The sequence below is a fragment of the Nematolebias whitei genome, chromosome 23, assembly GCF_014905685.2.
Source record: "Nematolebias whitei isolate Nwh7 chromosome 23, NemWhi1, whole genome shotgun sequence".
NCBI lineage: Eukaryota > Metazoa > Chordata > Actinopteri > Cyprinodontiformes > Rivulidae > Nematolebias > Nematolebias whitei.
The window spans coordinates 15166269-15188503 of NC_056520.1; the positions used below are offsets into that span (position 1 = coordinate 15166269).

General features: G+C 41.5%; 1 protein-coding gene across 2 annotated transcripts in view; it reads right to left on the reverse strand.

Annotated features, from left to right (window-relative positions):
* Positions 1 to 339: 339 nt before the first annotated feature.
* Positions 340 to 22235, reverse strand: part of zeb2b (zinc finger E-box binding homeobox 2b) — a 105495-nt gene continuing 83599 nt past the window's right edge. The window contains exons 4-9 of one of the 2 annotated variants that reach the window (XM_037696397.1): positions 18327 to 18515; positions 15871 to 16085; positions 9361 to 9469; positions 6040 to 8045; positions 2506 to 2608; positions 340 to 959 (exon numbers count right to left, since the gene is read on the reverse strand). In XM_037696397.1, coding sequence (XP_037552325.1) covers positions 388 to 959; positions 2506 to 2608; positions 6040 to 8045; positions 9361 to 9469; positions 15871 to 16085; positions 18327 to 18515 — 3194 coding nt within the window. In that variant the 3' untranslated portion in view covers positions 340 to 387. Of the gene's footprint in view, positions 960 to 2427; positions 2609 to 6039; positions 8046 to 9360; positions 9470 to 15870; positions 16086 to 18326; positions 18516 to 22235 lie in introns of both variants that reach the window. The other variant, XM_037696396.1, reaches the window with a different exon arrangement.

Consider the following 22235-nt stretch of genomic DNA (forward strand, 5'->3'; position numbering starts at 1 on the left):
GGGGGGGTCGGGAGGTTAGCACCACACGTGATTTTAGGCCTTAGTACTGTACATTTTTTGAAATGTATTCATTTATTCGGTTTGCATAATGCAGCTTATTTCACAAACCCATGCCTCCCATCCGTCGACGCCTCCTCCAGATTGATTCTTGAGTCTTGTTTGGCAAACCCCCCCCCCCCCTTTTTTTTTTCCACCCTCTCCCGCGAGGAGTCTGTCAAAGAAAGCTTCCCGGAAGCTTCAGGCACGTGCAGCTTAAAACACGGCGTTTTAAACCGAACAGGTGAGAATACGGAACCGAAAGAGAGAAACTTAAAAAAAGTTATGGGAAGCTTTTTTTTTTTTTTTTAAGTGTCCCCGCCCCCTTTTCCCCCCCCACTTGTCCGCAGATTACATAACGTCCTCCATCGTGTCCTCGTGATCCGATTTGGTTTCCATTTTGCCGTCCAGCGAGCTATCGTCCATCGAGTGCTCTCCGTTCTCCTCCTCGTCCCTCAACGTGTCCGGGTCCGTGTCCATGCTCTTGCTCTCTTCCTCCTCCTCCTCCTCAAACTCGTCCCTCCGTCCGATCTTTGCGTACGTTCCGTCCACCTCCTTGCGTCCCTCTCTGATCCCTCCGTTCATGGCGTCGTGCCGCAGGATGGCCTCGCGCTCTGCCAGCTCGGGGTAGCCCTGAGGAGTCATGCCCTGCAAGTACGCCCTGCTCATGAGCAGCTCGGTGGGCTCCAGGTGGCCCTTCTCGCGGGCCTCCCTCTCGGCCGCCTCCCGCTCCTCGGCCTCCCTCTTGCAGTAGGAGTAGCGGTGGTTCATGTGCTGCGAGTAGGAGCCCGAGTGCGAAAACCTCTTCCCGCACTTGTCACACTGGTATGGCTTCTCGCCCGAGTGCAGCCGGGAGTGCTCAATGAGATGGTGTTTGTGTTTGAAGGCTTTCTTGCAGATTTGGCACTGGTGAGGCCTCTTGCCTGCAGACACACAAAACAGAGAGCAGGCGGGGGGGGGGGATCGTGAGTGGCCTGTCGTCCTGCAGCAACAACAAATCACACAAGTCAGAGCAAAGCAAACATGTCGAGGGAAAAACTCTAATGAACTGGATGGCATGGAGGAAAATGACATCACAGAGCTCTGAATCTGTTTGTTCGCTGAAATTGCGAGCGCTACGAGAAAGTGCACTCGCATTCGTGGGCCTCCATTATGGAAATTCCCTCCTGCGGTTAAAGCAAACTTTGCCACGACTACTTATTTTAGCCTAGCCCTGCCACACTGATGAGTCCAACATAAATCAACTACTGCAAAGCAAACAAACAGAACAAAAGGGCGAACGAGTCGGGGAAGAGACGATAAGACGGCTACCCTGATTATCTCCAAACATAATTCAAGTTCAGGGTGACGGCTCGCCCTCTTTAAGGTTTTGGGATGCATCGGCTACTAAATGGGGCATGGATGCCATAGCAGAAAAAAGAAACCCAAGCTGAGGGTGAGACACTTTTATGACAGAGGGCCATAAAATGTCTGGCAAAAAAACAAGACAATCTACGTCTTATAATTTAGCTCCGAACTCGCCGAGACTTAAAGCTACCTGCATCGTTTCGAAGATGCTACTTGACAATCCCCGTTCCATTTGCTGCTGCTGTTCACCCTGTGTGGAAACCTTTCCACACAACCTCTGACCCCTTCCAACTGCACTCTGAGCCGCATAAACGTTAAAGAGCGGCGCTTTGGACATGGACGCAACGGGAAAGAGGGGTGCGCGGGGGATAACGCACCCATTTCGAGTTCAGCCGACTGTTGCACTGGTGCTGTCTCCCTCCCTTTTATGTCTGACCAGATAACATGAAGGCTGCATAAAGCTCCAAGCAACTGATAGAGGATAAAAAATAAAAAAAATGATGCAACCTAGTGAAAGAGGATCTGTGTAAATAACTATAATGAAAGACTTCTTATCGGTACTCTGAAGCTTCTGACCGTTACGCTGCTGATATGATCTATCGCCAATAATGGGACCGATAAAGACATTAGAGGCTTGTTTTTGACTCTGGCTTTATACATCTAGGTGAACTGATGTGTGTCTTTTAAGATAGCGGAGTTTCTATTACAGCCATTGGAAACTAAAGAGTACAGCTCCCTCTTCTTGCCTACCTGCACTAATTATTTCTGTTTCAAAGAACACACAAAGCTTTAACAACATCGCACATGGAAGTAAAAACGTTCAGTCCTTTCGGTGACTGTCATCCTGTCAATGAAGAAGCACGTTAGGTGTCGGTTTACATATACAAATTGAGAATTAAACAAGAGAAGGAAAAGGGAAGAAAAAAAGAGGGGGGTAACAAAAATATTTAAATAGGTAGATACTGGTAGGATTTGGCAACACAAACATTTAAAACATAAAAAAAAAGAATGGGGTTTAAAATAAGGGTCTAGAACAGTATATACCTGTGTGTTCATATTTGTGTCTTAGAAGGGAACTGCTCTTCTGGAATGTTTTGTCGCACAAGTCACACGCGTACATACCACTTTCAGTCTTCTTAATCTTCTTCCGTGACAGACAGGAGTCGGGGTCTGTCATGTCGTCCAGCCCTGACAAGTAATCTGGTGTGCCGTCAAGCAGGTCCCCCTTAAAGAACACAAAGAAAACGGGGAAAAAAAAAGACAAAACATAGTAAGGGATGAGGCACATCTAAAGGCCTGGCGACTTTATTATAGTGATTTATACTACAAGGTTTTTTTTATACTCTTTGTGTAGCTTTCACCTTCATTTGTTGGTTTGGATTGTTAACATGCAAAAACAGGAACAAACTCTCGGATTGTCAGGATGTAGCCCTACAGAACCTCTCTGACCTACACAAGGCAAGGTCAGTGAACAAGGCTAGGCTGATTCTGGCAGATCCTGATCACCACTCCGTGGTGAGTTCAGGTTGCTTCCATCTGGACGCAGGTGATCCGCAGCCCAGATGTAGAACTAACAGACTGAAAAACTTATTCATCCCTGTAGAGATCAGGCTTCTCAATGAACATTGATGACTTCTGTACTGTTTTTTAACGTCTCAATGTCTTGTGTAGTATGGATGTTTTTGTGTGCCTACTTGACTGTGAAACAAATTGCCACTTGAGGGATAATTTAAAACCTTGAACTTGAACTGTATGTCCTGTTTTAGCTACTTTTCACTTCTGAAAACTGACGAAATTAATAACCATTTGATCAAAAACATCAAGACAGCTACTTCTGATTTGACGAACTAAACGAGCCACTAAGAAGGCTTTATGCAAATGTATTTTTTAGTCATCTACATAAAAAGATCTACTAAGTACTGAGAATAAATAGAAAACGAAGAAAGGAAATACAAAGCCTCTATAGATGTGAGGATAAGTTAAGCTAGTAAGGTTTTATCCTTAAAGCTGTAGCTTTAAGTGGAAAAAGGGGCATTTGGCTAAAGCGCTAACTTCTTTGCTAATGTGCTAATTTAAGAATAAAGATTTAACAAACACTCCAAAAAGTAAAACTCGCACATTTTTTAGAATAAAATATAATACAAAATGCTGCCTAATGCAAAAAAGCAGAGAAAAAATAGTTTTATAGTTTTTCATATTTTTCTTTTTACATTTATGCTAATATGCTAACTGCTACAAGCTACTGCTAACTTGAAATAGCACCAAAAAAATGCTAAAATGTGCAAAGCACACAAAAACATATTTCAGAAGTGCATGTATTTTATTGATGTGTATGAAAGATTGCTAATTGTAAAAAACGAGCTGCAGCTGTGTCACGTTGAACAGGAAGACAATTATGCTAAGATGCTAACTGCTAATTTGATGGGAAAATTCGAAACAATACAACCTTATTTTATAAGTAAATATTTAGCTATATGATGTTTAACTAGGAGAATAGTGAGGTTTGTAGTTTTTCACCCTTTAACAACGTAATAATTAATGCTAATATGCTAAATATTAGCACATCAACAGCTAATTTTAAAGTACAACAAAATACTCAAAACAGTCTAAGTGTTTTACAAATAAAAATATGTATATTGCAATGGGCTGTTGCTAAATGTAAAGAAAGTGGTGTTTTTACATGAATTTTTACATTTTAAACCAACTTTTAACAATAGGACATTTTACTATTATGCTAATGTTAAAAGCAAACATACTGCTAACTCCAAGTAGCATCAAGGCCTAAAAAACAACGAAAACAGTCATAGGTCTTATAAAGATTGTTTTCAAAATTAAATTGCTATACTGCTAAATATAAAATAAAATAAAAATACAGGACTTTTGTAGTTTTCAATCTATTTTGAAAGATAGGACATTTATGCTGAAAGCGTACCTAATTTAATTTTAATTAACACCAAAGAGACAGAAAACTCTTGAATGTCTTACTAAACTAAGCTATATTTCAGAATTATATATACTATCTTGCTGTGTATGATGAATATTAAATGTAAGAAAATAAAGTTTTGTTAGATTGAACAAAAAAAAAAAAACAACAGTGGTAATTAGCTAACAGCTAAAATAAAAATAAATAAATAAACTTTGCGTCTGAAAGCCTTTAAAACAATTTCTAAGTAAAACTAAAACCACACAGCATGCTCATGAAAATAATACAGGAAAGTACAAGTTTTTGACACTTTTCCAGCAATTTTAGGAGTTCTGTTCATTTGGACAAGATGACATTGTTGCACATTTTCCAACATTTACCTTCTGCTAATCTGAAGAAATACTTAAGCGACCCAAAAAAACGAAGCTCAAAATATTTTAAAATTTCAAAAAATATTTTTTGGTGTTAATACAATAGTTAGAATAGTTCAAGAGTAATACTGCATATTTGCTGAAAGTAATAAAATATATTCCATGACACGGTTATAAAGCTGTAAACTCAACACAAAGCTACAAGCGCTCATACATTTTTGATTGCCAGCACCCACCAGCGTTTATTTCTTATAAAACTTTCATCTCTGAAATAATATCTCCCATTTGTAACTGACAGCTTTCTCATTATGAAACACAGCCAGTGCGGGCTAATTTTGAACTTGCGTTAATTTGGCACATTCCTTTAAAACCTCCTCTTTCATGACAAAGATTATTCTCGAATATAAACTGATAGAGAACAATATTAAAACATCGACGGAGGCGGGGTGACCCATTCTTGAAATTGCAAATGATTATAATCAGAAGGTGCACCTTAATGGCCAATATTGAGTCACCAAAAGGCTGTTTTAATGAATATGTGTGTGATAATGCGAGGACAACGCCGCGCTGTGTTTTAAGAACGGACCACTATCACTCTGCAATCAATTTGAACTAAACGCCTTTAGCTGTATTTTTAAAATCTAATTTAATAACTTAGAATAGGAAACATTATTAATACTTTTTTTTTTTTTCATCAAAATGGTTCCCTCTATGTTAAACAGCCTTCAGCATTCACTGGTAATGAACATGGAGACTGTGCATTATTAATCCACATGTAGCGAAGAAGCTCATTTCGGCTGTGGCTCTCCTTTTAAAATGCAGCAAACTTGCAAGAGAAAATTTCAGAGAAGTGCACACCTCCGGGGCTCAACTTTGTCATTTTTACAAAGGCCTTTCACCCATATTTAATCACAAAATATCTGCGCTCAGGCCTGCTCTGGAGGAGCATGGTAGCTGAGTTAGGTAATGTATTCCATGCACATCAGTGAGGGGAGTAGGAACAATTAGAAAGTCCATTTTATATTTTATTTACCCGAACCTGACGCCGCTTTTGAGGCTAAAATTAAAATATGTGCAAATGAATCTCACTGAAAAAGACCCCTCAATAAGTTAGCTGTTAGCCTCATTATCATAAACTTCTTTCCTTCCTCATACCGCTAATGACATCTCACTTTTTTTTTTCCCCACCTCAGGGTGGTGCCCCAGCTGTTTATCTCCAACGCCTTTGCCAGTTCATTCTACCTCAGGTGAGCGTTTCTCTCTCCTGACTCTTTTAATTAGCACAGAAACGAGTTCAGTACGTTTTAGAGAATCTCAGCGAGCCTGGGGCTTTTGGAGCAAAATCACAGGTGGCTCATTTACCTGGAAACCTGGTTTCCGCTGGTACTTTCTCCTCTGCTGCATCTCTGCAAAGGTAGCTGCCCCTGCTGCGTATGTGTAGGCCATGTGCGGTAGGAAGCCCATTTGATCCATGCCCGGATAGGGCCTAAGACCTGGTATGCTGGCCTGCATAGGGGGCATGAATGTGGCAGGCGGGAAAGCGGTCTGCGGTGGAAGTGACGTATACAAAGGTTTGGCAGCAAATGGGTTAATGCCAAAGATGGGGCTAGTGCTTTTTTCAAGGTTTCCGTTATTGGTTGAGCCTGAGAATTCTTTCTTAAGATAGGCCAAGTTCAAAGGCTCTTCGAAGTGCTCTCGAGGAGAGGGGATGCTGCTATGGTCAATGGCAATGCTGTTGATTTTCGGTCTGCTTTTGACGGTCAGTGCATGCTTGGGTTCCTTCATGAGTCTCGGCAGTGACAGGTCGAGTGGCTCGGCCTGCAGGTCTTCTGAAGTCAAGCTGTTTGGAGTGTAGGAGCTGCTGTGGGAGTTTTTGGAAGATGTGGAGGACAGGTTTAGTGGCGAGGGCGTGTTGCTGCGGGAGTGGTCCAACTTTTCACCTATGGGCTTGGCGCTGCCGCTAAACTGGTGGTTTTTCAAATGTCTGAGTGCGCTGTCACAGTTGTTGACGTTGTTATGGAGCTCTGCGATGGAGGGGGACGTGATGCGGTCGGTAGGTTTGATATGAGTTACAGGCGACCTAGCTGCCAAAGAGTCTTTTGGTGGAGTATGGTGGTTATTTGACCCGATAACTATATCCGAGTTGTTCCTGTGCTCTAGTGGTGGGGTTCTAGTAGTGCTATACTCGTGCATCTTTCTCTGCTCAAACCACTCCTTGACAAATTCCTGAGGAAGTCCAACGGCTATGGAAATCTTGAGTAGCTCCTCCGAATTAGGCTCCATGTTCATGGCAAAATACGCCATCAACACAGACATGTGGTCCCTGTAAAGGTTAAGGGGGGCAGTGAGTCCCTTCTCAGACAGAATGGAGGAGTGGGAGTTCTTCTCCATGAATATCCCTGGCTTGTTGGGCATCAGATTCTCGCTGGGCTGCAACACGGCTTTGATCTCCTCGTTCATTTTGCACAGGTAGCGTTCATGTTGATGCAAAGGTATTGGCCCAGGGAAGGTTTCTTTGCAATACTGACAAGCATATGGTGTAAACATATTTTCTTGCACTTTCTCGTCCACACCTCCGTCGAGCATGTGGTTGGGTTTCTCTCGTTTGATATTGCTAATCTGCCTCTTTGAGTCTGTTGTCAAGCTCTGGAGGCAGGCTTTGGCTTCGTTCACTTTTTCTAACGTGTAGTCAATGATGCTTTTGGTGGCACCATTGTGATTGACGAGTGGAAGACCGACCTGAGGACCTCCTGGAGACGTCAAGCTCTGCTTCTGCTCCTCCATCTGGTGTCCCAACTCCTTCATATAGGCCTTGAGCTTGGAGAGCTCCTCCGGCTTGCAGTCCATTTTCTGCCTGCACACCGTGTTGTCCACGATCTGGAGAACCTTCTGTACCTCGCTCAGGTTGTTCCCAAGCGAACCTGGGTAGGCTGCGAACTGCGATTCAAGCCCTGCCATGCTCAGGTGCTGCAAGGGGCTTTGAGCTGTTGAGTTGTGGTTAACACCCAGCGGGCTGTTTCCACCCATCCCTCCGTTCATAAACGGAACAGGAGCGCCAAATCCATGAGTAGCCATCATGAGTTTGTAGTCGTTAAAGTCAAGCGGCTCCGTTTTGATGTTCAGGTGGTTGTTGTGATCAGTGAGACCGAGGGGTTTGCCGTTCTCGAGCTTCTGGCGCAGCTGGGTGATGGCAGTGTTGGTGGGTGAGGCAGAGGCAGAGGTTGGGGAGGAGCCTGGCTTCAGGCTGCTGCGCATGCGACCGTTGACGGCGATCAAGCCAATGCACTTCTTGCTGCTTATGTGGGAGCTGTAGGAGCCCGAATGAGAGAAGCGCTTCTTGCAGTTGGGGCACTCGTAGGGTTTTTCGCCTGAAATGAAAAATTTGAGAAGGTTTTTTTTTTTTTTTTACAAGATTGTTTTGTTTTTCTTCTACATAACAAATGACAAGACTCGTCTACAGTATTGTACCAAAGTACCAAGCCACCCTTCAGATCTTTACATTTTTTTCTTTAAAGTAATTTGACTTTTTTTCCAATCTTTCACAATGGCTTTTATACAGTCCTCCAGTTTTTCCGAAGGTTTCTTTTTTTGTTGTTGCTAATTTTCAGTCCAGTACCTGACTATTTTCAAAGGAAACGTTTTAATAGATTGAACCACCTACATTAACTTGGTGCAACCACTTTTTGATTTAAAACAGCCATCTAACTGATCTCTGAAGGATTCAAGTAAAAAAAAGCCCTAAACTCAAGAGGAACTAGTGTTGTGTTAAATAAATAACTTTTTTTTTTAAAACAGCCTCTGAGCGTAATTTAAATATAACAAAATGCATTAGAAACACAACCCAGTATGTAAAAAGTACATACCAGGTATGTACCGGGGGTACATAGTAAATACCTGGTCTGTAGTAACTTACTTGTAATAATTTACTTGATAATACAGCGCAGTCCCTGCAGGTATCAAGGGAACCTAGCTTTATGGCGAAATGATAAATTACAGGGTACATCTTTAGTACTTTCAGGGTTTGTATCTAGTAGTTACTTGGTATATGCCGGGTATGTACCTGGTTCTTACAGAGTACACACTGAGCATGTATCGGGCCCTACCAGATACATACCACATGTATTTACAGAATGAGTATCAGGTTTCTACAGCGACTGGGTCGTATTATGAAGGAATTTATTACCCTGTACTTACAGGGTTTGTAGCTGCTCAAAAATACTTTAAAAGGATTAAAAAATAATGTTTGCTTAAATGATGATTGGCTCTGGATATCTGGCTAGTTTACAAATGCTGACGTTTGCAACAACTAAATACAATTAAATTTGCTTTAATAATAAAAAGAGGTACAATGCATTTTAGTTTTGCAATATTTTACTCAAGAATTTACTAAAAAAATTGTTTTTAATTTATTATTGGGTTATTTTTCCTTGAATAAAACAATCTACACTAATACATGTACAAAAAAAAAGTTTATTCTTCAGTTTGATTAAAAGGAGAAACACAAAGAGGGGCATTTAAAAGGATACATTTGACTTTTTTCCGGCTAATAACATAATTTCACGAGGATTCTTATAAGGTTTTCTTTATATTAATATGTAGTTTGTTACAACAGAAATTATAAGATTAGATAAGAAGAAAACTTTGGCATGTAGCGCGGTGCGCGATACTCAAAAAGCAACTCACCGCTATGAATCCGGAGGTGCTCCTTCAGGTGGTGCTTGTACTTGAAGGCCTTGCCGCACTCGGTGCATTTGAACTTGCGGTTGCCGGCTGCTTGGTTTAGAAGTTGGTGCTGTGAGCATAAAACAGAAAATAAATTAGAATTATTATTTTTTTAAGTCAATAAAGCTTAAACATGGAGGGGGTGAGAGTATAGTAAATAATAAAAACTGGGTGGTATGGCAACACTAAACAAGCCAAACGACGTACACTGGCTTTCTTTGACTACAAGCAGCAGCGATGATAAAGAAGAGAATCGCACAACTTTTAATTTCCTGGTTTCTCAGCCCAACGAGGCCTGCCTTTAGAATGAAGGAATAATAGAAAGGAGGCCTTTTTAAAGCCTTGATTGGGAGAGCCAATCTGATCTGCTTTTCATTAATTTTGGCCTAATCAGTCCAAAACGTATTCAAAGCAGTTTTAACCCAAATACCTGTGTTCACACTAACTGAATAAGACTTATTGGAGCTGTTTTCATGAAGGTTACACAAAAGGTTTGGTTTCTATGTCTGTTAGCAAAATATCTCATGAGTTGGAGATGGATTTAAATAAAAACTGTCAAGAATCCATCCTTTACTGTACATAAGCAACTAATTAATCAGGTCTCTCTTGTAAATGAGTCCTCGAGGCTCAATGGGATTTACCTGTCTGAATAAAGGTTGAATGAAAATTAACTTTCAGAGTCAATTTAACTCAAGATGGCTGCCACAGCTAAGCAAGCTTAAACACAAAAACAACAATAGATCAGTCAGTTTTACAAATACAGTAATCCCTCGCTACTTCGCGATTTGACTTTCGTGGAGTCGCTCTTTCAACGTGGTCAGCTTTAATATTACTCACGTGATTGGGCCGGTACAGATAAAAAGTTAACGATAAATATATATACTTTGGACAGGCGCCGCCATTTTGTAGTTTTCTTTCAATAAGCCTATATTGTATCGTCAGACAAAAAAGAACTACACTACCCAGAAGGCAACAGTGCTTCCGACCGCTGCTTTTTTGTAGTTTTCTTTCAATAAGCCTTCACTATACTGCCAGTGAAAAAAACTATGTAACCCAGAAGCCAACAGTGCTTCCCTCTGTTGCATTCTTGTAGTTTTCTTTCAATAAGCTTATATTGTATCGCCAGTCAAAAAAGAACTACACTACCCAGAAGTCAACAGTGCTTCTGACCGCTGCATTTTTTGTAGTTTTCTTTCAATAAGCCTACACTATATTGCCAGTGAAAAGAACTATGTTACCCAGAAGCCAACAGTGCTTCCAGCCGTTGCTTTCTTGTAGTTTTCTTTCAATAAGCCTATATTATATTGCCAGTGAAAAGAACTACGTTGCCCAGAAGCTAACAGTGCTTCCGGCTGCTGCTTTCTGCCGAATGGAGGGAAAGTTTTTCAACGCAAATCAACGTTATGTATGAAGATCACAGAAATGGCAGGAAAGTCCCAAATAATCCTGAAGCTTCCTGAAGCTCAATTATCCACAAGCACATCAACCTGAATGGGGCGGTGGGCTTCATCGCTGCAGGGTCAGTCTGCCGAACCGGAACAGAGCTGCTGTAAAAATTTGCAGTACTGTGCAGTAAACATACGTATGTTGCTAAAAGTACGTAGGTTTAAGAGTTAAGAACATTACAAGACTGTGGGAAGGGCTTATAAAGCCTTAAAATATATACAAATACTGAAATAAATATAATGTTCTTACTTTGCGGTTTTACACCTATAGTGGGCGGGTGTGGAACATAACGCCTGCAATAGTCCAAGTTCAAGTCAAATTTATTGTCATTTGCATCACATGTGGTACATGAGGTGGAACAAAATTATGTCCTCAGGGTCTCAGCTACACCCAAAAATAGCAAAATATAAAGTATAAAAAGAAACAGTAAATAAGGATCTAAGATATACACTAAACAAATGCCAAAAGGTGCGCTAAAAGATCTAAGGTATAGGTGCTAAACTCGAATAATGCAAAACAATACGGCGTAACAACAGCAGCCCGAACATAAGTCTTTGGTGAGCAGACAGGTATGAATGTATACAGCAGCATAAGATAATCAGCAGCATGGATAATAATTTTAATTGGAGTCAGCCTCCCCACCATCACAGACATCTACACCTCCAGATGCAGGAAGAGAGCCACCTGCATCATGAAGGACACCACACACCCAGCACACACACTTTTTTGCCTCATTCCCCTCAGGCAGAAGGCTGAGGAGCATTAAATGCAGAACCACCAGTCTGAGGAACAGCTTCTACCCTGAGGCTGTTAGACTCATGAATCTCTAACCAGGAAAATCACTGTGAAAAAAATCACTGAAATGCCACTTGGTTGATATGTGCTGCTGACTATCCATGATGCTGATCTCATGCTGCTGATTATTTCATGTTGCTGTGTTCATTAGTCCTCATCTGCTCACACGGACTCATGTTCGTGCTGCTGTTGTTTGGCACGTTGTTTTTGTACTATTAGTGCTTAGTGTAGTCTTAGTTTTTTGTATTCTTAGTTCAGTGAATGTAGTATATTCTTAGTTCATGTCTCGGATCTTATTACTGCTTTTCTTTACAATTTGTATTTTTGTTGGATGTAACTGGGACCCTGTGTACATAGTTTCGTTCCACCTCATGCACCACACGTGGTGCGAATGACAATAAGAATCCTTGTATAATCGAGGGACTACTGAAGTTCAGTCAGTTTTACAGATACAGAGCTATAATTTGGTGTGGGAGTAGCTGAGAGCGATTCATAACACACAGCCTGCGTACTAACAGATCATAACTTTAAAAGGTGGTGGAGGAGAATCACTCAACCTTTATTTATACGGGTTAATCCCATTGAGCCTCGGGGACTCATTTACAAGAGAGACCTGATGTGCATTCCATTGACGAAGGGTAGTCTTGGATCTCAGACGTCTCTAATAATCTTAAGGTGCTCGACTGAGCTTGATCTGCTGCTCAGAAGTTTTTAAAAAAAAAATCAATCATTCAATTTGCTTTCAAATACAGAAAAAAATATTCAAAATGCGATAGAAGAACTTGTCTCGTCAATGACCAACAAATAACTCTAAGACGTGAACGGTGAGTAAAAGGGACACTTTCTTGTCATATTTTGGGGGGTGTCTTTTGGGTGCACAGTGCCGCCCTCCTCCCACCTCATTCTTGACAAATGCCGGGGTGTGTGCTGACTCTCCCCGCATTCCTGGGGAGACAGATGGCGGCGAGTAGGACACTGGGAGGACTTGGAGGAATTGTTCAAACAGCCCCAACCTTCAAAGATCAAGCTGGGAGCGGAGGGTGGGGGGGCACAAAGCACCGGAGAGGGACCCCACCGCTTATGTGTTGCTGAGTTGCATAAACAAACAGCAACAGCTGCTTTGCCGCCTCCGACCCCCACCACCTTCCCTTTTACTTCTCCCTCCTCCGAGGACCCCTGCCCGGGAAAGTTTCGTCTACAGCTAATAAGACACAATTGCCGCGCGCTCCTAATTGTGAATGGCAGCAGCCGGCGCTCCTCCACGGCGTGTGGGCGGGGACTGCGTCGGACGGGATGTTTGCATATGTATAACCTCTAATTAGTCATATTTCAGCTAATTGCTTAAGAGAAGGAGGAGCATTAACGCTTGTAAACACACAAGACGGAGCAGCGCCGCACATGTTTACCTACCAGGACGTAATTCTTTATGTTAATCGGACTCCTCCTCGGTTAGTTATTAATTACCAAACGTACATTTAGTGTCGACGCGTCCTCGACTAATCAGTCGATAATTAACGGGCGCGGGGAAAAAGGAAAAGGGAAGAGCGCCACCTAGAGAAGACATCGCCTCCATCTCAACTGGGGGGATTAAGTGTAAACTGTCCAGCTCGTGGCGAGACGATAGACTTGTATGTTGTATCGTTTAACCAGCCTTTGTGGAGAAGAACTAAGGAGTCTGGTTTTTAGACATTAACTGGACCCAGGAGTGGGGTTGGGGGGGTGGGGGGTGGGGTGGCGGCATTGTAATATGAGGATCGGAGGGGGCTTAGCGGCTCACTCGGTCGGCCCATCTGCTCACGTTTACACCCAGCTGGTAGATCAGGTGAAAGAGCTGGCTGCTGACATCTGATCAAATCAGCCGCAGCCCGAGCCTGTCAGCCTCGCTTCAGAGAGCACAACACAACACCCACAGCCTGGGACCTGAGCACGGAGGCGCACCGGAGTGCATGAGATCATCTGTTACTGGCTCCGTGGACGGCTTCCTCCTAACAGAACCGGGCCTTCCTGGCAGAGGACGCTCAGGAGAGAAAGAGATATCAAGACGGGATCAGTCGTTTGTCTGGTTTTAAACAGAGCTTTTTGTACAGAACTGGGGTTACTGTTACCGGTACTACCGTTTGTTAGCGAAGTATCTCATGGACCACATGCCCAACTTATAATCTGAACGGGGTTTCTTGTGAGATCTCGCATGATGTTTTTTCCAAGGGTTAAACAAAACTGGCAACTTTTGTATTTCTCATCATGAGATTATCTTAGTTTAGAAATCTGGCATTCCTTCAGCTATAATAGTGTGAATGTTTATGAAGCATTCACACTATTGTGATGCATTTTTCTTCCGTACGTTTTTCAGCGTCTTTCTCGTTCCACAATTTTTGTGCTATTTCAACAAATCATAAATCAAAACGTTCAGCTCTTTCAGGACAATCCTGCTGTGACTTTTGGTATTGGTGCAACTTTAGCTTTTTGAAAAATTTTGACTTTTCTGCCATTTTTTTTTTCCTCACAGAAAATGAATTGAGCTCATTTTACATGCTTCAAATCTTTAGATCTGTTTTCAACCTTTTACTGCTCCTTTCACGTTTTGTTCTGGTTTAGCATCTTTCAGCTTGTGCAAAGTTAAACATTTTTTCAGCTACTTTCAGCTGTTGTGTGTTCATTTCAGATTCGTTCTGCTAACCACAACATTTTTGTGATTATTCTAACTTGGTTCTGCTCATTTCAGCTTGTTATGTTCCTTTCAGCTTATTTCTACGCTTCAGCTTTTTCTGCTATTTCAGCTACTATTGAGCTGTTTTTAAGCCTTTTCAGCTAATTCCACATTTTTGCTATCATTTAAACTTTTTTCAGCCTAATTCAGCAAAAATATGCTCGCTCCACTTCCTTCTGGTAATTTAAGTTTCTTTCTGCTTTTTTAGCTACTTTTCAGTTGTTTCTTAAACTTATTTCAGCTTTTTTCAGATAATTTCTACTGTTTCCACTGCTCATTTTGGCTTCTTTCAGCCTAAATGGGCAAACATGTTCTTTTTGCTTTCTTCATCTAATTTAAGCTTGTTCTACCTTTTCAGTTAACTTTTTAGCATGTATAAGCTAATTTCAATCGTTTTCAAAAAAGTCCAAGTTTTTCTTGTAAATTTCTGCTTTTTTCAACCTAATTAACTTCTTTATGCCAATTTCAGCTTGTTATGCTCCTTTCAGCTTCTTTTACTCTTTTGGCTACTATTTAGCTCTTTTGATGCTAATTTTAGCTTTTCAGCTAATTCCACTTTCTTTTTCTTTTTTTTAGCTCATTTCAGTTCTTTCCACTTACTTCTGGTAGTTCAAGCTTCGTTTTGCCTTTTCATCTGTTTTTTTTTTTTTTGCTAATTTCAGCTTCTTTAGCTAATTTCCTTTTTTGTGCTCATTTCTGCTTACGTAAATCTAAATCTGCAGATATGTGTTCTTTCTGCTTTCTTCTGCTAATTTAGACTTGTTCTTCCATTTCAGCTACATTTTAGCAAGTTTTTAGCTTATTTCAGCTGTTTTTTCAGCAAGTTCTTCTGCTATAAGCATTCACACTGCATTTTCGCAAGAAATGTAATTTCTCTAGTTATATCTGTTACAAAAAACAGTTTTTATTAACTTCTTAATTCTGGGCTTCGCAGCATAGCAGCTAAATTAGATTCACACACAAACTCCCTTGCTGAAAACTTCCAATTACTCCAAATGTGCAAAAAACTTAAACGCCCATAACTGCTGAATGCAGGACTTTAAGGTGATTCATGCCAACTTCCAGCAGATCCATATTATATTTCAGGCATGCGTGATATAAAATTTGAGCATCCACAGATGTTTATGCAGTGCATGAAATTAGAAGTGAGGGAGGGGGGGGGGGGGTGGGCTTTGATGGAGTGCCAGTGCCACCACCGCAGGCTGCACCAGAAGAACATTAAAGGCCAGGAGTGGAGTGAAGTTAAGGAGCTGATAAAAATTTCCAAATTGGAAATTAACACAATCATTCGATCGTGAACACGAGACTGGAAAATCATATCAGGGAGGGCCATCAAAAAACCATTTAGGGCCTCAATTAAAGTTATTACCATTAAAGGATCTGCATCTTCAAAATGCCATGAAAAATTAATAATGATTGCCAATCAGAAAAAATGATCTCTCTTCTCTGAGGGATCGGCGCACATTAGGAAGGAAATGAAACGGCGAGAGGAGGGAAAGGCGACGGGGAAGACGGCGTCTCACCTGATCCCGCGCTGGCTTGTGCGTGGCCATGTGCCGCTCGAGCTGGGTGCGGTAGGCGAACGTGTAGTTGCACAGGGGGCAGGCGAAGTTCTCCTCGTTCTTCTCATGGCGGTACTTGATGTGCTCCTTCAGTGATGTCAAGCGCTTGTAGCCCCGGTCGCAGTAGGGGCAGGTCAACAGTTGGGCGAAGGCATCTGGCGTTCCAGGTGGCAGGTCTGTACAGGAGGAGGAGGAGGAGGAGGGAGGAAGAGGAGGAAAAGGAAAGCGGGACAAAAGGTCAGCCAATCGATGGCAGCTAACGGGCGGGCTGCCCAGAGTGGTATGGGAGTTATCTGTGCAATCTGCTCCACATGAGCGCCTCGGTGTCCGGCAGGCATCCGACCTCCTCCCGACTCCTCATCCTCACTTTCTTTCACGTAGCATGGAACGTGCACGTGCTAATGCACTTCCACGCACACATTCACCGAGTTCCTGACTTTTCCCCTGTTCTAGATGCCTGAAAGCGGCCCTTCCCGCACCCCTCCCAGCAGATCTTCGTGTCTGCGGCATGAATCATAAACCCGTTCAAATTGAGCTTCAGAGGTGCACGATCTGATTTCAAGCGCCTGCCCAGCTGTTGCTTGAGACTGTAGGTAAACACCCAGGCATCCGGCGAATCTGTGGGAGCAACAGCTGCCCCGTCGTGTCAGCGGGCCGTGCCGCTGTTCTGTCCACACTCTCAGCGTTTTACTGAAACAATCTGTTACTGCGAGATTTGTGCCGCAACACGAGGCCGCACGGTCGCTTTGTAGTCGACATTTCTGAGCCCGCTTTTTAAAAAATATACAGTATCTTGTGACTGTTTACGTTTAGTTTTCTTACGTGTGGGAAAATAAATAAAGTGTCATTTTGACGATTGTCTCTCAAAAAGTCTCATTTTGGGATTCGGGGGTGATTCTTTTAGTTGAAATACATTGAAGCGCAATGGCGAAATCAAAAGAGGACACCTGTTATTGTCCAGCCTTGTTGCACCTCTGGTTTTATTGATGAGTGAAGCGTCGATAGTGTTCACACTGTTGTTTTGCTTTTAATTTTCCGTAAGATTTTTTTTTTTCAGTCTAACTGCTTCTTAGCCACTCCTACAACAAATCTTTTAGCTCATTCAGATGTGTGCTATGACCAATGGTTTTATAACTTTTATTCAGCTTTAAAAAGTTAACTAGGATTTACAAATGTTTTCCCCTTTGAGGTATATTCAGATCTTTTCAATGCTAACAAAAACATTGTTCTTTTTCAAATTTGCTTCAGCAAACTGGCTTTTTTTTAATTTTAATTTTATTTTATTTTATTCTGATACTTTAGATGTGAACAAGCCTTTTGATACCTTTGGCTAGCCTCTTATTATTTTTTTTATTTTTCTTTATTTTTTTTACTTTTGCTAAACTTTTGTTACTTTTAGCTAAAATTTTGCTCCTTTTAGATATGAGCTAGCCTTGTATTACTTTTAGCTTTTAGCTAGCCTTTAGATTTTTTAATTTTCAGTTAGTGTTTTGCAACGTTTAGCCAGTTTTTGCTACTTTTGGCTAGGCTCTTATTAATTTTAGCAAAACTTTATTATTTCAGCCAAATGTTTCTTACTTTAACCCTACTTTTTGGTCCTTGTAGCTAGTCCTTTTTTACTTTAAGCCTTTAGTCTTTGACATTTTTAGTTTTCAGTTAGTGTTTTTGCTACATTTAGCTAGTTTTTGCAACTTTTGGCTAGCCTCTGATTAATTTTAGCTAAACATTTTTTTTTACTTTTGCCAAATGTTTCTTAATTTAGGCTAACTTTATGGTCTTTATAGCTAACCCTTTTTACTTTAAGCCTTTAGTCTTAGACATTTTTCATTTTCAGTTAGTGTTTTGCTACATTTAGCTAGATTTTGCTACTTTTGGCTAGTCTCATTAATTTTTGCAAAACTTTTTTACTTTTGCCAAAAGTTTCTTACTTTAAGCTAACTTTTTTGTCATTGTAGCTAGCCCTTTTTTTACTTTAAGCCTTTAAACTTTGACATTTTTTAGTTTTCAGTTAGTGTTTTGCTAATATTAGCTTACTTTTAGCCACTGTTGGGTAGCCTCCTTTTAATTTCAGCTTAACTTTTTTTAAAAACTTTTGCTAAACTTGTTACTTTGAGCTAACTTTTTTCTTCTTGTAGTTATAGAAACTATTGGGTGCCTGTGCATACTTCTCATTCTATGTCAATTTGAATATTTGAGTACTTTCACACAGTTTTGTTAACCAACTCCAACAGTTGTTGCCCAGTGAGATTCTATCTTAACATTTCAAAAAATCTTGATAACTACAAAACCAATCAAAAACCCAAAGGAAGTTAAAGCTACACACTAAACCATCACAATTCTCATCAGAGTAGGCAAATAAGTATGTCCAGATGATAGATCAAAGCAGGAACAAACAATTCATTAACAGGGTTGCGTACCGTTCTCCTCGGGTCCTGTGGCCTCCGGTGTGCCCAGGCGGCTCAGCTCCTCCGGGGCTTCTGGGTAAATAATAGCAGTGTCGCCGCGCTGCAGGTACTCGGCGATGCTCACCACGTGGCTGTCGCCGCTGTCCAGCTTCCGCTTGGCAAAGAAGTCCTCCAACTCTGAAGTGCAATCCATGCTCTTGACTGCAGAGAGAGAAGAAGAAGAGGGACGGTGAAGGAGGCAGACGGATAAATCGGATAAATTAGATTCACTCCCCCACCCGCGAGAAATGTCTTACAGGAGAATATTGGGAACATAGTGGTGGAAATGCGATGAGGATAGCCACCCTGAAACATTACAGCAGTGCTTTGGGGGGAATATATCTACATTACCAGGCTCGCTTGTCATTCCATGCCTGCTAAAACAAGAAATGTAACTTAATCTGGCCAAAAATCAGAGATAGATGTGCTACTATGAGCTTCTAAGGAGCAAATGTTTTAGAAAAACTTCACTGACCTAATTTACGTCTGACAGAAAATCTGATTTACAGTTCAGGACTGTAAAATAAAAGAACACCCCCTCCTCTGTTCACATATACATACAGATATACACAATCATGTCTTAATCAACAGCAGAGCCACGTTTCATTGTATCAGCTTACACATGAAAGGTCAATCAAGAGGCTATGGCTTTTGTTGGTTCTGTGTAGAACAGATTACCGAGGCCAAACCACAAGCCGAAGCAGAAAAGGAGACTCTGCCATAGCTGAGCAGAACGCGTCTTAAGCCAGCCAAAGTGCTGAGGCCACACAATGTGAAATTATTTCCCAGTCCCTTCTCTTCAGGGAAATTCTTAAGCTGCAGCGTGGAGATAGCTGCCTCGGAAATAAAACACACACACACACACAAAAAACCTTAGCTGAAAGGAAATGGCAGCCTTCATTAGGCCAAAAACCACGCACACAAACAACCTGGAGAGACTCCGCGGGCTGTTTGGAACCGAAAACCCAAGTGACGTCTCGTCAGCCCCACACCCCCTCATCGTTAATGAGACTTTTACACGCCAAGCCAAGGTGAGGTTTAAAGAGCGATTTGTTCGGCCGTGATGACTCCACCAGCCAATTTGTGAAAGGTCAAGGTAGTAGATATTTGGATGTCAAAAATGGCGCTGAAATGTCACCGGTGCCAATGGATCACTTTTGATTCCAGTGATGGCAGAATTTACGGTATTCTCATTAGGTGATGCTGTGAAGACCACAAAGTTAATTGAGAGTGGCTGAATGTTCCACAGATGGACGGATGATTGACCTGGATTCGGCTCAGCACAATCAGCTTGAACCTGAGAGATTAAATTGTATTTATGGCCTAAACTAGTATTCGTACCCACAGACTCATGTTCGGGCTGCTGTTATTATGCTGTATTTTTTCGCATGATTGGGCTACCACAGCCCTCTGTGTGGAGCAGAGAGCAGCACCCGGGGGAGTAAATGGTGGGGGTTGAGGGCCTTGCTCAAGGACCCAGAGTGGGGAAAACACGGCGTACACAATTTTGTTCCACCTCATGTACCACATGTGATGCACATAGGCCTGTCACAATAACACATTTTGCTGGCAATTAATTGTCTCAGAAATTATTGCGATAAACGATAATATTGTTTGAAATTTTACAATAATTAATTGTCAAATTTTGGAAGAAATGTTGATTTGTTTGGAGTGTAGTACCTTTATTTGACCACCTGATGTCAGTATAAGGCTGTTTGAACCAAAGGTTGGATAGTTGAGCAGCGTGTCTCTCTAAGAAAAATGGGAGGGAGGGCTCTTGACGTGACATGGGCTGATATGGTGACATGGCGGACGCACGGTGATTTGAGCTCTTTAGCATAGCATTTTGCACAAAAAGCTTGTAATTAAAAAAAATCAGTAAACAAGTTGTCAGCTTCTTTTAGCAGATAAAAACAACTTTTACACGAAGGCACGGGTTTCAACCGTGAATTTTGGAGCTCGACAAGACGGATGTTTATTCCCGAGGTTGGTCTGTTAGCTTAGCTCGTAGCTTAGCTTCTTTTAACTGTCCAAAAAAAAAAAAAAAGCGATTTTGGACAGTTAAAACAGATTTTAAAGAGAAAGGAAAAAGGGAGGGGTCAGTGAAGAGCACCGGAGTTGAGCCGTGTCTTCAGTAGAAAGAGAGAGACACGAAGAAATGATAAAGCTGATAAATGAAAATGAGGTTGATAATTTTCATTCATCATACAATTAATTGATTTATTGTTTACCGCGACAGGCCTAGATGTGAATGACAATAAAACCTACTTGAACTTGAAATGAGGGTGGAGGCAGGTGTGAGTGCTTCACCTCTCCCACCCACATTTTGATGTTGGTACGCGGAGTTGAACCAGCGACTTTCCCATGACAGGTCCACCTTCTCTAACCTCTGCACCACCACTCCCCCAGTCAATCCCAATAAGTACTCCTGCAATATTGCATGATATTAAGCTACAATTCCATCATTTCCCATAAGATGATTGTATTCTAAAGCTCTGGCATGAAAGGGGGTGGGAAATACGCATTCCTTCAAAGAATGCTAGGCCTGTAATTATTTTATGCTTTTATGCACATATCACATTGAGATGGAAAACATAAAAGTGTTTCTTTAAGGAGAAACGGAGGAAATCACCTGGATCAAAGTGTGCTTTGGCACTGCGACGTGACTGAACTGCTCATGCCTTTAAACAAAATCACATGTGATCTAGTGGCAGCGAGCTCACCCTGTATTGTTTCCAAAAAGTCCTTACAGCAGGCAAAATGGAAAACATATTCTCCGCTTGAATTTTCAGCAAAGTAAAAGAAAAGAAGAAAAAACGAGAGAAAACTCAGCAATGAGCAGAGACTAATGAAAGATGAAGGGGAGGCTTTCGAGGCACGGCTTTGTGGCGTTCTGTGATGTGAGTTCGGTTTACCGGGAAAAATGTCCGAGGCCAGTTGTTGAGGTGGCCAGGATGATATCATGGAACGGAGCGGGTGTGTGGCTCCAAATCAACCCAACACCTCAAATAAAACAAGGCAGAAGGAGTTCAGCTCCACCAGATGAAACACTTAGCTAACTGGGAGGGCTAGAAGAAGCATGTTCCAGCAAAGTTTATTTAAAAAAAAATCATCCCAACTGCCTGTAGATTTTCCTCGGTGGGGGTTGAGTCAGCAGAGGAACGATGTCTTTTTAATTACAGTTTGCAATTAGTAGTTTGTTCGTTTCTGATGTTTTAGTCCGCCACCCTAAAGACGGGACCCACCTATGGGTGGTGCTAAGCTAACGGGACTAAATCTGCTTCTTTGACAAGAAGGTGGGAGTTTCTGTGAAAATATAACCGTTCGGCTGTGGTTCAGCTTCATTTGTGGAAGAACAAATAAAAATACAAAGAGCAGCAACTCTGACTAACATCGTCAAAACTCTTTCTAGCACCTTCTAAGTACCAAACATTACAACGAACTCCGTTCCCAACAATGTTAGGAAATTTAAAATGTTTATTTTTCAAACGGCAAGTCTTGCTATAAGATCCTTAGCTCTGACAGCTTGAACCCACACACGTCTGTTTATCTCGGTAAAGTTTAATTTTAGCTAACTTCTTAAAACTTTTCGACAGCCCCTTGCAAATTAATGCGCTGACGATGCACTCCCCAGGTGAAAATTTTAGCTAGTATCTTACTAAAATGTGACTGTTGGAGACTTGTTGGTGAACAAATTTCACAAAGGATAAAAGTAACTAAAAGTTAGCTTTAGCCTAACAGTGGCTATAAGCTAAAATGAGCAAAACTGTTACTAAAAGCTAAAATTAGCTCACAATACCTTAAACCTAAAAGAGCAAAAATGAGCAAAACATTTGCTAAAAGCTAACTGTAGCAAAACTAAAGCTAAAAGCTAAAATTAGC